The 12,310-nt window shown below is 63.7% G+C and overlaps 2 protein-coding genes across 2 annotated transcripts in view; one reads left to right on the forward strand and one right to left on the reverse strand.

Moving 5' to 3' along the window:
* Positions 1 to 211: 211 nt before the first annotated feature.
* Positions 212 to 4,206, forward strand: FOXH1 (forkhead box H1). The gene is made up of 3 exons (XM_050801003.1): positions 212 to 2,365; positions 2,687 to 2,791; positions 2,892 to 4,206. The coding sequence occupies exons 1-3, from the start codon at positions 2,192 to 2,194 to the stop codon at positions 3,711 to 3,713; spliced, it is 1,101 nt and encodes a 366-aa protein (XP_050656960.1). The 5' UTR covers positions 212 to 2,191; the 3' UTR covers positions 3,714 to 4,206.
* KIFC2 (kinesin family member C2) overlaps positions 3,835 to 12,310 on the reverse strand; it is a 109,983-nt gene continuing 101,507 nt past the window's right edge. The window contains exons 2-19 of the mRNA XM_050800842.1: positions 11,455 to 11,628; positions 11,136 to 11,214; positions 10,864 to 11,015; positions 10,634 to 10,772; positions 10,341 to 10,486; positions 10,192 to 10,257; positions 9,972 to 10,100; positions 9,552 to 9,629; positions 9,308 to 9,422; positions 9,124 to 9,233; positions 8,578 to 8,686; positions 8,310 to 8,467; positions 5,908 to 6,012; positions 5,696 to 5,817; positions 5,471 to 5,594; positions 5,248 to 5,377; positions 4,903 to 5,159; positions 3,835 to 4,811 (exon numbers count right to left, since the gene is read on the reverse strand). Coding sequence (XP_050656799.1) covers positions 4,554 to 4,811; positions 4,903 to 5,159; positions 5,248 to 5,377; positions 5,471 to 5,594; positions 5,696 to 5,817; positions 5,908 to 6,012; positions 8,310 to 8,467; positions 8,578 to 8,686; positions 9,124 to 9,233; positions 9,308 to 9,422; positions 9,552 to 9,629; positions 9,972 to 10,100; positions 10,192 to 10,257; positions 10,341 to 10,486; positions 10,634 to 10,772; positions 10,864 to 11,015; positions 11,136 to 11,214; positions 11,455 to 11,553 — 2,376 coding nt within the window. The 5' untranslated portion in view covers positions 11,554 to 11,628 and the 3' untranslated portion in view covers positions 3,835 to 4,553. The remainder of the gene's footprint in view (positions 4,812 to 4,902; positions 5,160 to 5,247; positions 5,378 to 5,470; positions 5,595 to 5,695; positions 5,818 to 5,907; positions 6,013 to 8,309; positions 8,468 to 8,577; positions 8,687 to 9,123; positions 9,234 to 9,307; positions 9,423 to 9,551; positions 9,630 to 9,971; positions 10,101 to 10,191; positions 10,258 to 10,340; positions 10,487 to 10,633; positions 10,773 to 10,863; positions 11,016 to 11,135; positions 11,215 to 11,454; positions 11,629 to 12,310) is intronic.

The raw sequence follows: 12,310 nt of genomic DNA on the forward strand, positions 1-12,310 counted from the left end.
GGGAGGGACGGTCGGGGGCGGGGCCTGGGAGGGACGGTCGGGGGGCGGGGGCCAACTGGGACAGCTGCGGGCGGCCGGGCGAGCCCTCCGCGGCTGGGACCTCCTCGGGGCCCGGGTGGGACGCGAAGGGCTCAAAGTACTCCAGGGCTCCCGGGACGGTGGTCATTGATTTATGCTGGACAAAACCGAGTCATCGTAGATAATGGGACGGGCGCCAGCGGAATGAGTGGCAGCTTTGGGGGTGGTGTCGGGCCCGGGACGTCGGAGATGAGCGGTCAGAACTTGGGGAGCCTCCAGCGCCCCACCAAGGAGGTGCCAGTGGAAAGGGGGGTGCCTTAAAACTTATGGGAGGCCGGGCGCGGTGGCTCACGCCTGTAATCCCAGTCCTTTGGGAGGCCCAGGCGGGCGGATCACGAGGTCGGAAATTGAGACCATCCTGGCTAACACGGTGAAACCCCGTCTCTACCAAAACTACAAAAAAAAAATTAGCCGGGCGTGGTGGTGGGCGCCTGTAGTCCCAGCTACTCGGGAGGCTGAGGTAGGAGAATGGCGTGAACCCGGGAGGCGGAGCTTGCAGTGAGCCAAGATTGCGCCACTGCACTCCAGCCTGGGCGACAGAGCGAAACTCCGTCTCAAAAAACAAACAAACAAACAAAAAGTTTATGGGAAAGGCCTGGAGCGGTGGCTCACGTCTGTGATCCCAGCACTTTGGGGGGAGGCCGAGGCCGGTGAGTCACTCGAGCCCAGTAAACCAACCTGAGCAACATAGGGAGGCCGCGTCCCTACCAAAAAGTAAGAAATTAGCCGGGCGCTATGGCATACGCCTGTAGTCCTGGGAGGCTGAGGCGGGAGGATTGCCCTAACCGGGGAGGTGGAGGCCGCACGGAGCCCAGATCGCACCACTGCACTCCAGCCTGGGCAACAGAGTGAGACCTTGTCTCAAAACAACAGCAGCAAATACTTGTAGGAAAGAACAACGCCTTGCTGACCGAGTGGGGTGGGAGGCCACAAGTATTAGCCTCATGAGGCACAGGACTGTGCAGCCATAGCCTAGGGAACACAACAGAGAGGGCCCCAGCAGTCGATGTGGTAACAGGGGTCCTAAGGGAAACCACGTAGGGTCTGAGGGGAGAGTCAGAGATAGAAGAAAAAGGGGCACCACCCGACCAGGGGTGTGGTGGGCAGGAGCAGTGTGGCACCCCACATACAAGGCCCCTTGCAGCCCAGGCCTCCTCCTCTTGGAGACTCGCTGCCTGTCCCTTGCTTCCACACCTCGGGGTGTGCTGGACCCCACCATATGCTGTAGATTTTCAGCCCTTTGAGGTTATCATGGTGGGGGCTATGCAAGAAAAGCTGAATTCTCAGAGTGAAGGGCAAAAGCATATCCCTGGGCCCCATGTGTCTGGGAGCCCTTGGCCCGGTGCCAGCACCAACCACCCCTGCTAGTTCCCAGAGCTGCTATCCTCTTGGGCAAACTTGCACCTTGTAAGGGAGGAGAACCTGGGCTTTGAGGCAGGGTATGTAACACCAGCCTTGCTTGGCTGGTGAGGAGAGATGGCTAGGGAGGAGGAGGTGAGGGGTCCACCTGGGCTCCTGAAGCAACTCCCAAGAAATCAGTTGAGTCAATGTGTCCCCCTTTTGTTCCTAGGGTGGGGACTTCATGGCCTTCTCCTCCAGGAAGGCCCACCTGATCATGTCCTGAGTGGGTATCCAGCCCCCATAGTTCAGGGCCTACTAGCTGCTAGGTGTAGAACTCCAGGGATGCCCCACTCCTTGGGAGCTTGGCATGGGCGAATTACTCCCCCATCTGTTAAATGGGGTCCTGAAACCTGGCCAGGGAAGACGGGATAAAGTAGCCATTGGTCATCGCAGCCCCTTTGAAGCGGGGCCTGGCCACCCAAAGGTAGCTCAGGGGTGGAGACTGAGGCCTCAGGAGAAGCCCCCACTAGAATCCTCTCTGCCCCTCCCTTCCAGATTAACCAAAACCTGCTAATTGTGGCAGCCCTCGGCATGCTCCCCTCCCCCACAGCCTCTTCCTCCCTTCCCTCCCCTCCCCCTTCCATCCGAATGATAAAGGCCCCAGCCGCCTGCCCCAGCCCGGCCTCAGGCCCCGGCCCTGCCTCCTACACTGCCCCACTGCCCTGCACCCTCCACCCGGCCAGGCCCCTGCCCACGCTGTCTACTGTCCCGCATGGGGCCCTGCAGCGGCTCCCGCCTGGGGCCCCCAGAGGCAGAGTCGCCCTCCCAGCCCCCCAAGAGGAGGAAGAAGAGGTACCTGCGACATGACAAGCCCCCCTACACCTACTTGGCCATGATCGCCTTGGTGATTCAGGCCGCACCCTCCCGCAGACTGAAGCTGGCCCAGGTGAGAGGGCCCCGGCCCCCACTCTCTCTTTCCCCTGACTCGTTCCCCACCCACTTCCAGGCTCAAACCCTAACCCCCACACCTTCCTAGCCCACCCAGGTATGCCAGTGGGACCAGTCCTGAGAGCTGAGGGCCTCAAGGCACGACCCTTCTCCGGGAGCCCCTTGCCCCCTCTGTCGCCCTTCCGCGCAGAAATGTTCTTCTTCGGGGCGAGCAGGGGCCGGCACCGCGCGCCCCTGAGCCCGGTAGTGGGGGAGGGGTGGGGCGCTACACTCTCCCCGTCTGGGCTCACGGCGCCGGCCGGCCGCCTGGCGGTTTCAGATCATCCGTCAGGTCCAGGCCGTGTTCCCCTTCTTCAGGGAAGACTACGAGGGCTGGAAAGACTCCATTCGCCACAACCTTTCCTCCAACCGATGCTTCCGCAAGGTGGGGCAGGCCAGGGTCGGAGCCCGGGGGCGGGGCGCGCGCGGAAGTCCTGAGCATCCGAGGTTGGGCAGCCCCACCCATGTCTGACCCCCACACCCAGGTGCCCAAGGACCCTGCAAAGCCCCAGGCCAAGGGCAACTTCTGGGCGGTCGACGTGAGCCTGATCCCAGCAGAGGCGCTAAGGCTGCAGAACACGGCCCTGTGCCGGCGCTGGCAGAAGGGAGGTGCGCGCGGAGCCTTCGCCAAGGACCTGGGCCCCTACGTGCTGCACGGCCGGCCGTACCGGCCGCCCAGTCCCCCGCCGCCACCCAGTGAGGGCTTCAGCATCAAGTCCCTGTTAGGGGGGTCTGGGGAGGGGGCACCCTGGCCGGGGCTAGCTCCACAGAGCAGCCCAGTTCCTGTAGGCACAGGGAACAGTGGGGAGGAGGCAGTGCCCACCCCACCCCTGCCCTCTTCTGAGAGGTCTCTGTGGTCCCTCTGCCCTCTTCCTGGCCCCACGAGAGTGGAGGGGGAGACTTTGCAGGGGGGAGACATCAGGCCCTCGACCCTCTCCCCAGAGCCTAGGGCCTGGCCTCTCCACTTACTGCAGGGCACCTCAGTTCCTGGGGGGCTGTCCAGCGGGGGACACAGGGCCTCCCTCTGGGGGCAGCTGCCCACTTCCTACTTGCCTATCTACACTCCCAATGTGGTAATGCCCTTGGCACCACCACCCACCTCCTGTCCCCAATGCCCACCATCAAACAGCCCTGCCTACTGGGGGATGGCCCCTGAAACCCGAGGGCCCCCAGGGCTGCTCTGGGATCTAGATGCTCTCTTCCAGGGGGTGCCACCCAACAAAAGTATCTACGATGTTTGGGTCAGCCACCCTCGGGACCTGGCGGCCCCTGGCCCAGGCTGGCTGCTCTCCTGGTGCAGCCTGTGAGGCCAGTAAGACATGGGCCCCTCCTCCCTCCCGCTCCCACCCCCAGCTTGTTGACAGGGAGCCAAGGCCAGGTGGGTGTCTGCGACCACAGCAGCCTCGAAACACCAGGCAGTAACCTTGCTGGGAGTCCACGGTGTTTATTGGACTACCCCAGGCATGGCCATGGCCCAGCTGGGCACAACCCTCACCCTGGTCAGTCATGCCTCTGTCTCTCCTACACTCAGAGGCAAGGCTGGAGGGGCAGGGCTGAGCCTGGAATAGCCCTTCCTAGTCCCCTCTTCTCAGCCCACTACCCATCCATCACCTCCCCTCCTGTGCTCCAGGCTGGGGGAGGGAGAGCCCTATGGTGGGTCCAGCCTGAAGTCCTGCCCTCTCTCATCTGTCTGGGAAGGAGGTAGCACCTTTTTCGGGAAAGGGGTTAGGGAGTAAAGACTGCACCCTACATTGTCCAGTGGTGGGGAGGATAACAGTAAAGGAATTTGCAACGTTTTAATGCCATGCCTGATTTTTGGGTCAGGAGTGGTGACTCGGGTAACCACTTGGCCGGGGGACGCCTGGGATTCCCTGCTGTGTGCTGTGATAACAGCAAATGGTGATAAGGAGGAAGCTGAGACCTGTGGCCTGATGCAGGACTGGGGGGCGGGGGGGTGATCACTTCACCAGGCACAACACACTTCACTGGTTGCGGAGGTGGAGGGGTGACTCTGGGAGTTCCGGGGCAATGGATCCAAAGAGGCTAAGGAGCTTGTGCCCTGGAAGATGGGGGTACAGGGACTTTACTACCGCCTCTGCCAGCAGAGACCTGGCCCGAGACCCCATGGGCAGGGACGCCACTCAGGACTACAGGGGCAGGCCCTCTCCGGGCGTGAGGGCCGAGCCCGAGCCGTTGTCAGGACTGGGGCATGGAGGGCTGCCAGGGGACGGCGTAGGGGTGCAGGGGGTCCCGGTGAGCGGAGTGTCGGTACTGAGGGAGGAGGGCGTCCCGGAGGAGCGCGGGACCCTGCGGCGCCGGGCTGGCCCCAGCTCCACTTGACCCACTCGCTCGGCGAACTTGAGTGAGCAGACTGTCTCCCCGAGGTCCTCCGGCCGCGTGGAGATCTGTAGGCAAGAGGCGCGGGTGGGCGGGCCCGGGTGGGCGGCGACCGGCAGGCACACACCCGCCCCGCGCCTGCGCCGCCCTGGCGCCCACCTGCAGCAGCAGCACCGCAGTGGTGCCGGGGCCCAGGGCCGGCTGCAGCAGGCGTGTGAGCTGCGAGTCCCGGAAGGGCACGTGCGGCCGGTGGGCCCGCAGTGCGGCCATCACGCCTCCCAGCGCCAGCAGCGAGCGGTTTATGGTCTGGGCTTCCCGCAGGCGCCGGGCGCCGTCTGGGTCTCCCCGCGGCGGGCCAGCCGCCCCTGCCTTCCGTGCGCGCTCGGATCCCGCCAGGTCCACCAGGTGCAGCGTGCCTAGAGGGGCGAGCGAGCCCGACATGGGGGAAGGCCGGGCCTCGGGTGCGCTGGTGACTCCGCAGGGCTCAGGCACCGGCCGTGGTACCTGCGGTGCCTGGAGCGCGCGGTGGAGTCGCCGCGCGCAGCGTCAGCGTGACCAGGGCGTGCGAGCGGGAGCTGCGCTGGTTCATGGCGGTGGCGGCGGTGGCCCGGTTGCTCCTCCCCAGTTTCAGCATCTGGAAGGCGGAGGGACAGGGCTGGTCAGGTGCGGGGTTCCCGCCCCCGACTGGAAGGAAAGGACAGGGTCTCCGGAGGCGGAGCAGCCCTACCTGGTGCAGTGTCTCCAGGTTGGGCACGTCCCAGTGGGTGAGGCCAGCCACCTGGATCCCGCCCTGGCCTTCAGGGCCCTGCCTCACGGCCAGACGCTCGGGGGGCCCTGGGGCAAGGAGGTCCCTGGTGAGAAAGGGGAAGGTCTTGGTTCCAGAGTTCTCTGGAAACCCGGAAGGGCCCTGGGCCAGGGGTGGGGAGAAGGCCTCCCTGGTGGAGTAGCCCACCTGACAGCCTCATTGTAGATCTCCACCATACTGAGTGTCACCCGGTGCTGCCTGCCGGCCCCCATCTCCCGGAACAGCGACTGCAGCGCCCTAGGAACTATGCCAGGGTCCTCAGGAGGGCCCTGAGGATGGGGTGGGGTACACATCGGGCTCACATCCAAGTCATGCAGGGCCCCTGGGGCCTCTCCCACCGGGCGTGGGCTGTGTCCCACCTCCATGCTGTAGGTCTTCCCGGTTCCTGTCTGGCCATAGGTGAAGATGCAGACGCTATAGCCTCGGAGGCAGGACAGCACTGCAGGTTCCAGCTCTCTGAAGACCTGGGGGGAGGCGGGAGAATGTGTTTTGAGTCCTCCCCACATTGCCTGTTTATGACCTATTTGGTGGGGTGGGGAGTGCCATGAAGGCAGGTGTAAGCAGAGCCTAGTACCCAGGGAGGATGGCTCTAAGAGACCATGGGGGAGGGTGTGTCCTACAGAGACCCTCTGTCTCCCTAGAGAAGGTGGTGCTTGCAAGAATTTGCCAGGCAAAGAAGGGAAAAGACGGATGAGAAGAGGGAACAGCCTATGCAGAGGCTCTGGAGTCCTGAAGACCGCGTAGGAGGCCTAGGGACAGCAGTTAAGAGCGTAGGTGTGGTGTCCCTAATGTGGAAGCCAACGTGGAAAAAAGAAAAATAAATCCCAGCATTTTGGGAGTCCGAGGCGGGTGGATCACTTGAGCTCCGGAGTTTGAGATCAGCCTAGGCAACATGGTAAAACCCCGTCTCTACAAAAACTACAAAAAAAATCAGCCAGGCATGGTGTTGCACATCTGTGGTCCCAGCTTCTCGGGAGGCTGAGGTGGGAGGATCTCTTGAGCCTGGGAAGCAGAGGTTGTAGCGAGCTGAGATTGCGCCACTGCACTCTAACCTGATGACAAAGTGTGACTCTGTCAAATATATATATATGTATATATGTATATATAGTATAAATTTTAAAAAATATTTAAAAGAGCCCAGATGGGCTGGGCGAGGTGGCTCACACCTGTAAGCCCAGCACTTTGGGAGGCCGAGGCAGGCAGATCACAAGGTCAGGAGTTTGAGACCAGCCTGACAAACATGGTGAAACCCCGTCTCTCCTAAAAATACAAAAATTAGTCGGGCATGGTGGCACACACCTGTAATCCCAGCTACTTGGGAGGCTGAAACAGGAGAATTGCTTGAACCCAGGAGTGGAGGTTGCAGTGAGCTGAGATCACACCACTGTACTCTAGCCTGGGTAACAGACTGAGATTCCATCTCAGAAAAAAAAAAGCCCAGATGTTGGGGCGGGACTGCTCGGTTCAAACCCGGGTATGATTGGAGTTTACTCATTGGCCTTCCTGTGCCTGTTTCCCCTGAGAGGTAAGGGCTGCAGTGGCACCTGCTGTGAACGCTCGTGGCAGTGCACCTAGAGGGCCACGGCAGTACTTGGCTCACAAAGTGTGACCCCAGGAAGGGCCTGCAGATACGGAGGATGGTGGCCAGCCAGGCCTGCGGAAGCCCAGGCACAGACAGGTGCCGAGAGAGACACAGGGTTGGGACATTCACCCCGTTGGCACTAGACACCAACAGTCTTTTGGACAACAACATGGCTGGCTTTTATGCCCAGAAGGTCACTGGTAACAGGGTGGGCTGTCAGCTCTGTTTGAAGACAGCCACGAGGCTAGAATCTAGAATTCTGTGTTCTGTGGGGTTACTGAGATTCCATGATGGGATGGAGGTGGCACTGTGGATGACATTCAGGAGCACATCATGGCACCACTGCAGAAACGGGAGCACAAGTGAGGGCTTGTCCACAGATGCCTTAGGTTCAGACACATTGCATTAGAGGGCCTTGTCCAGGACGGCTGTGCAGAGGACAGTGCACAAGGCATGCCCCATGCAGGGCTGCAGTTTGGGGTGGGGCTAAGGCCAGAGGGATATGTGGGATGAAGAGATAAGCGGTTGGAAAAGAGGGAATCAGGGTGACCCTGGCCACTGCAGGGCAGTCGTCACCCTGTCCCTGTGAGGCTGGCAGGCAGGCAGCCTGGGCGTGAGTCGCTGCCATTCTACCCCTTACCTAGTCTCCCCTGGCTCTGAGCTGCCATCTCCTCAGCTATGGGAGCTCTAGCAGCAAAGGGCACGTGCAGATGAAGATGTGTGTGAAGGTGGGGTGGGCTGGGGCTGGAGCCCCTGCTTTTCCACAGGTGTCTGGCAGGAAAAGGGTAGGGAAGAAGAGTGGGATCCAGGCAGGGCGGAGTAAGACTAGAAGCCTGTCTGCTCACCCACGGCCCCCACCACCCACCGCCGGCCTTGGGGCCACAAAGCAATGAGGGGCCCTCATAGCTGGGAAGACCCTGGACCCCAGCAAAGGGGAGTGGACAGGTAGTGAAGCCTGGGAGGAGGAGGCACCAAGCTGGGCTGCCTGCCCTGCTTCCCAGCCCCCTCAGTTCCCTTTCCCTCCTGCCTGCCCTGCTTCCCAGCCCCCTCAGTTCCCTTTCCCAGCCACCGTCCCTCCTCCAGGTGGACAGCTAGACTGGGAACGGGAAACTGGAGCCTCTCCTGCTCTTCAGGGGACTCTGAGAAAGGGTCAGAATGGTTGCAAAGACAGGCTGTCACCTCCTCCTGGCTGGCGTCTGGAGGGAAGACCCAGTCTAGGCGGAATCGACGATGGCGCCCCCGGTAGCAGGTGGTGACGGTGCCCCCTGGGCCAGGCTCCACGCTCACGAGGCTGGAGGATGTCCCTGGCCTCAGTCGACACAGCACACGGATATTTCCTGCAGTGGGGATCAGGTCAGCAAGGTGCCTTGCAGACCCTAAAGCACAGAGAGGCTGCACTTCCTCCAGCCACCCTCCCTACCCCCCTGGGCTCCCAAGCCTGCCATACCCTTGAGTTCTGGCAGCCGCCCTGGGCATCCGGCTGGGGGCCCTTGCTGCCCCTCAGGGAGCTGAGTGCCAGGCCCTCCAGATGACAGTGCCCCCAAGGCCCAGGACACCTGAGGGAACAGGGATGTACAGAAGGCAAGGGGTCAGCCAAGGAGCTGCGGAAGTGGGGGGTGGGAGGGTCCTGAGAGCAGCAAGGAGCCCCCACAGGGCCACCCAACTGTGCTGAGCCACAACTTTCAGTGGCTCTGGGCCCCTGGGGACATCAATTCAGTAACCCCAGGATAAAGCCCAGAAATGACAGACAGAGACACCACATCATCCGTCTCCTCCGTGCTTCTAGGCAATGCTTTAAGAGTTTACTGTCAACCAAGTATGCATATGATGAAAACAAAGCCCAGAAGTGAATTCCCACCCTGGGTCACACAGAAGCTGTTTGGGTTCCAGAGCCCCACTTATTAGTACAGCCAACTCCCCAGGAGCACCCCCGTCAAAAGAACAGTGAATAGGGTGCCCAGAGAGGAGGGGCTAGGCGATGAGGGGTCCTGACCTGGCCCCGGGCCTCACTCAGCGAACCCTGGCAGCTCTGGGTAAAGGTGCTGACCAATCCTCGGAGGTCGCCGCAGCCCTGACGCAGGCTGGCCATCCGTGCCCGAAGTCCTGGAGAGGGAAGTCTGTTGGAAGGGAAGGCCCAGCCTCCAGGGCTTCCCGTGAGCCCGAGCCCCAGCCCTTACCTGCCAGCTGCCCATGCATCTGCAGTAACTCGCGCCTGCAGTTCTGCTCCGTCTCCTGCTGGAGCTGCTGGAGGGCCCCTTGAAGGCCCTGCAGCTGCACCTCCTGCACCCCCAGCTGCCCCGCCCAACCCCACCCCTGTCACTGAGGAAACAGGCACTTACCAGGCCCTGCCTCAGATAAGCCCCTCCCAGTACCCCAGCCCTCCTCACCCCCGAGCCACAGATCCCTGGGCCCCATGCCCACCTGGGCTCGGAGGGCTTCTGTGGTGTCCTGGGCCTCCTGAAGCCGGCCCTGGAGCTCCACCAATGCCTCCGCCTCCTCCTGCGGGAGGGTGGGGGCCAGGAGGGACTCAGAGAGGGACGGTCTGCGGTACCATTTCACAGATGGGAAAGTCAAGTCAAGAGGTGGGCAGAGCTGGCTGTGAATCCATGCCTCCCAACTCCACGCAGAGCTCCTTCCCACGGTTCCTCTGCTCTCCTGGGATCAGCCACTCATAGGGGCCCCGGAGAGAGGGGATCCTCCCACAGGCATCAGCCACCCTGATGGGGCTGCCCTGCACAGACCATCCCAGGAGGTCCCAAGGAGGCTGGGGCACTGTGGCTGCATGCCAGGTGTGCAGGAGCCCCAGGCTGCAGGAACGGCTGCAGCTCGGGAGCAGGGTACCTGCGGAGCCCTGGTGGGGGGGCCGGGACCCCAGTGCAGCAGAAGGTCCCGCATGAGGCTCAGGCTCTGCTTCAGGGCCTCATTCTCCAGGGTGAGATGCTGAACCCTTTTCTCTGAGTCTGTCGCCCCCTGGTGGAGAGGAAGCCTCGGTACTCACCTGAAGCACCCCCTTCCATGCCCAGCCCTGCCAGGTCCTCCCCCCACCTCCCCGCAGCCTCACCACGCCCAGGCGCAGTCGACCCAGCTCCTCCTCCTGCTGTTCCAGCTGCTGCTTCAGCTCCTCCAGCTGGGGAGAAGTACGAGAGACAGGGTGGACCTCGTTTTTCTGGCGCCCCAGCCCCTGATCCCTTCTGGCTCCTGAGGCCTCACCTGTCCCAGGATGAGCTGCTCCAGCCGCTGCCACTCTCTCTGGTCGTCCTCCAACTGGAGGGGCTGCTGTCCCTGGGCCTCATCCCCCAGTGGCTCGCCTGGGACTGCGCCGAGGTGGGAAGGGCTTTCTTCTTGGGATGTGGATCCTGGAGTAGGGTGGGCCCAGTTAGCACTGAAGAAAGAGGTCTCTGGTCCAAATCCTCCGGAACAGGACCCCGAACTCCAGGCCGCCCAGGTTCTACTAAGATTTGCTCCCTCCAGAGTCCGTCTTCAAGCTACTGCCCTTTACTCACCATCTGGAGTGGGGGGCCGGACCCGAGGTGCTGGCTGAGTCCCCTGGAGCAGGGCCTGCCTCCCCCTGGGGCTCCGAAGCCATGCCAGAAGGGCCAAGAGCTGACTGGTCACTGTCAACAGTGGGGGGACCTCGCCAGACTGCGAAGGAGATAAGAATCGGAGCAGGGCTGTGAGAGCCAGGAAGGCCTGCGCAGGTGGCAGCTGCCAGCAGCCCCTTCGCCGCGCTCACCTGGCCCAGGTCGGCCGGGCTCCCGCAGCTCTCTTCCGCCCCCAGCTGGACGGAGAGGAACTCGGCGAGGCGCAGGAGGGCCTCCTCCAGGGACACCGCTGCCGCGCGGCCCTCGGCTCCGCTTTCCGACCCATCTTCAGGCTCGGAGCTGCCTGCCGGTCATGGAGGAGAGCGGGAGGCATTTCGGGTCACGTGCTGGAGCCAGGCCTCCGCCCCTCCCAGGGAGGTCCCGGCACCGCCCTCGCACAGCGGGGCTCCCAGCCCGCACCTACCGATCAGGCCGGTCAGCTCGGTCCACAGCTCTGGCGCGGGCAGGTCTGGCCGCCGGCGACCCCGGGGCTTGCGGGCTCTCTAGGGAGGGAGCAGGGGCGCCCCTGACGAGGGGGCAAGCAACCTGCTGGCCCTTTCCCTCCGCGAACCGGGCCGGAGGATTGGGGCCGAAATCTACGCTTCCAGCACCGGAGCCGAGCCGACGGTCCTCGGCACGACCCCGTCGCCCCGCGCCTCGTGCCCGCCCTCGCCCCGGGAACCTCGGCGTGGGGGTGGGGCAGGCGGCGGGGGACGACGGGCTGCGCGGCCAGCCCCGCTCACCTGGGCGGGGTCCCCGGGCTCCGCGGCCGCCGCGGCGCCACCATCCCTGCGAAAGAGGCTGTAGAAGATGTAGATGAGCAACGAGTAAAAGGCGTACATGGGAGCGCGGGGCGGCAGAGGGCCCCGCTTCGCGCCGCCCCGCGTCCCCGCGCCCAGACTCGGCGCCCGCCCGCCGCAGTGCCGGTGCGCATGCTCGCGACGGCCGCCCCCACGGCCCGGCTCCCACGGCTGGAGGGCGAGCGCGGAGACAGGGGTCTCAGAAACAGGTGCCCGCGGCCGCACCTGGAGACCCGCCGCTTCTCACGGCGCCGCGCCGCGCGCCCCAACCCTTACACCGCGGACACCGGGCTGAGAGTGCCCACGGCTCCCGCGACCCTCCCCTCGGAATTTCTCCCGCCCTCCGCATAGTCCCCCACCGCTCCGGTTTCGGAGAGCCTTCAACACGCGGGTGTTCACCTTCCCCTCCCCGGAGCCCCGCCCATCTCAGCCCCGCCCAGGCCCCCCTCTCCTCGCAGCCCCGCCCAAACCCCGCCCCTTGCAGCCTTGCCCAGGCCCCTCCCTTCTCGGCCCCTCTCAGTCTGGCCCAGACCCCTCATCTCGCAGCCCCGCCCAGACCCCGCCCCCTCGCAGCCCCGCCCAGACCCCATCGCATAGGGGCCCAGGCCCCGCCCCACCCAGGCCCCCTCCCCTCTCAGACCCGCAGCTCTCAGCCTCGCCTACATCTTGTTCCCCTCAGCCCCGCCTAGACACCCTCCCCTCGCAGCCCCGCCCAGACCCCGCCCCTCGCAGCCCCGCCCCGGCCCTTCTCCCCTCATCAAGCTGCTTCCAAACCACTAAGCCCACCCACCCACCCAAA

This window comes from Macaca thibetana, chromosome 8 (assembly GCF_024542745.1).
Source record: "Macaca thibetana thibetana isolate TM-01 chromosome 8, ASM2454274v1, whole genome shotgun sequence".
Taxonomy (NCBI): Eukaryota; Metazoa; Chordata; class Mammalia; order Primates; family Cercopithecidae; genus Macaca; species Macaca thibetana.

Coding starts and splice junctions, on each gene's coding strand:
- FOXH1 (XM_050801003.1), top strand. CDS start 2,192: ATGGGGCCCTGCAGCGGCTCCCGCCTGGGGCCCCCAGAGGCAGAGTCG. Junction 2,366..2,686: donor GCAGACTGAAGCTGGCCCAG/GTGAGAGGGCCC, acceptor TGGCGGTTTCAG/ATCATCCGTCAGGTCCAGGC. Junction 2,792..2,891: donor CCAACCGATGCTTCCGCAAG/GTGGGGCAGGCC, acceptor CCCCACACCCAG/GTGCCCAAGGACCCTGCAAA.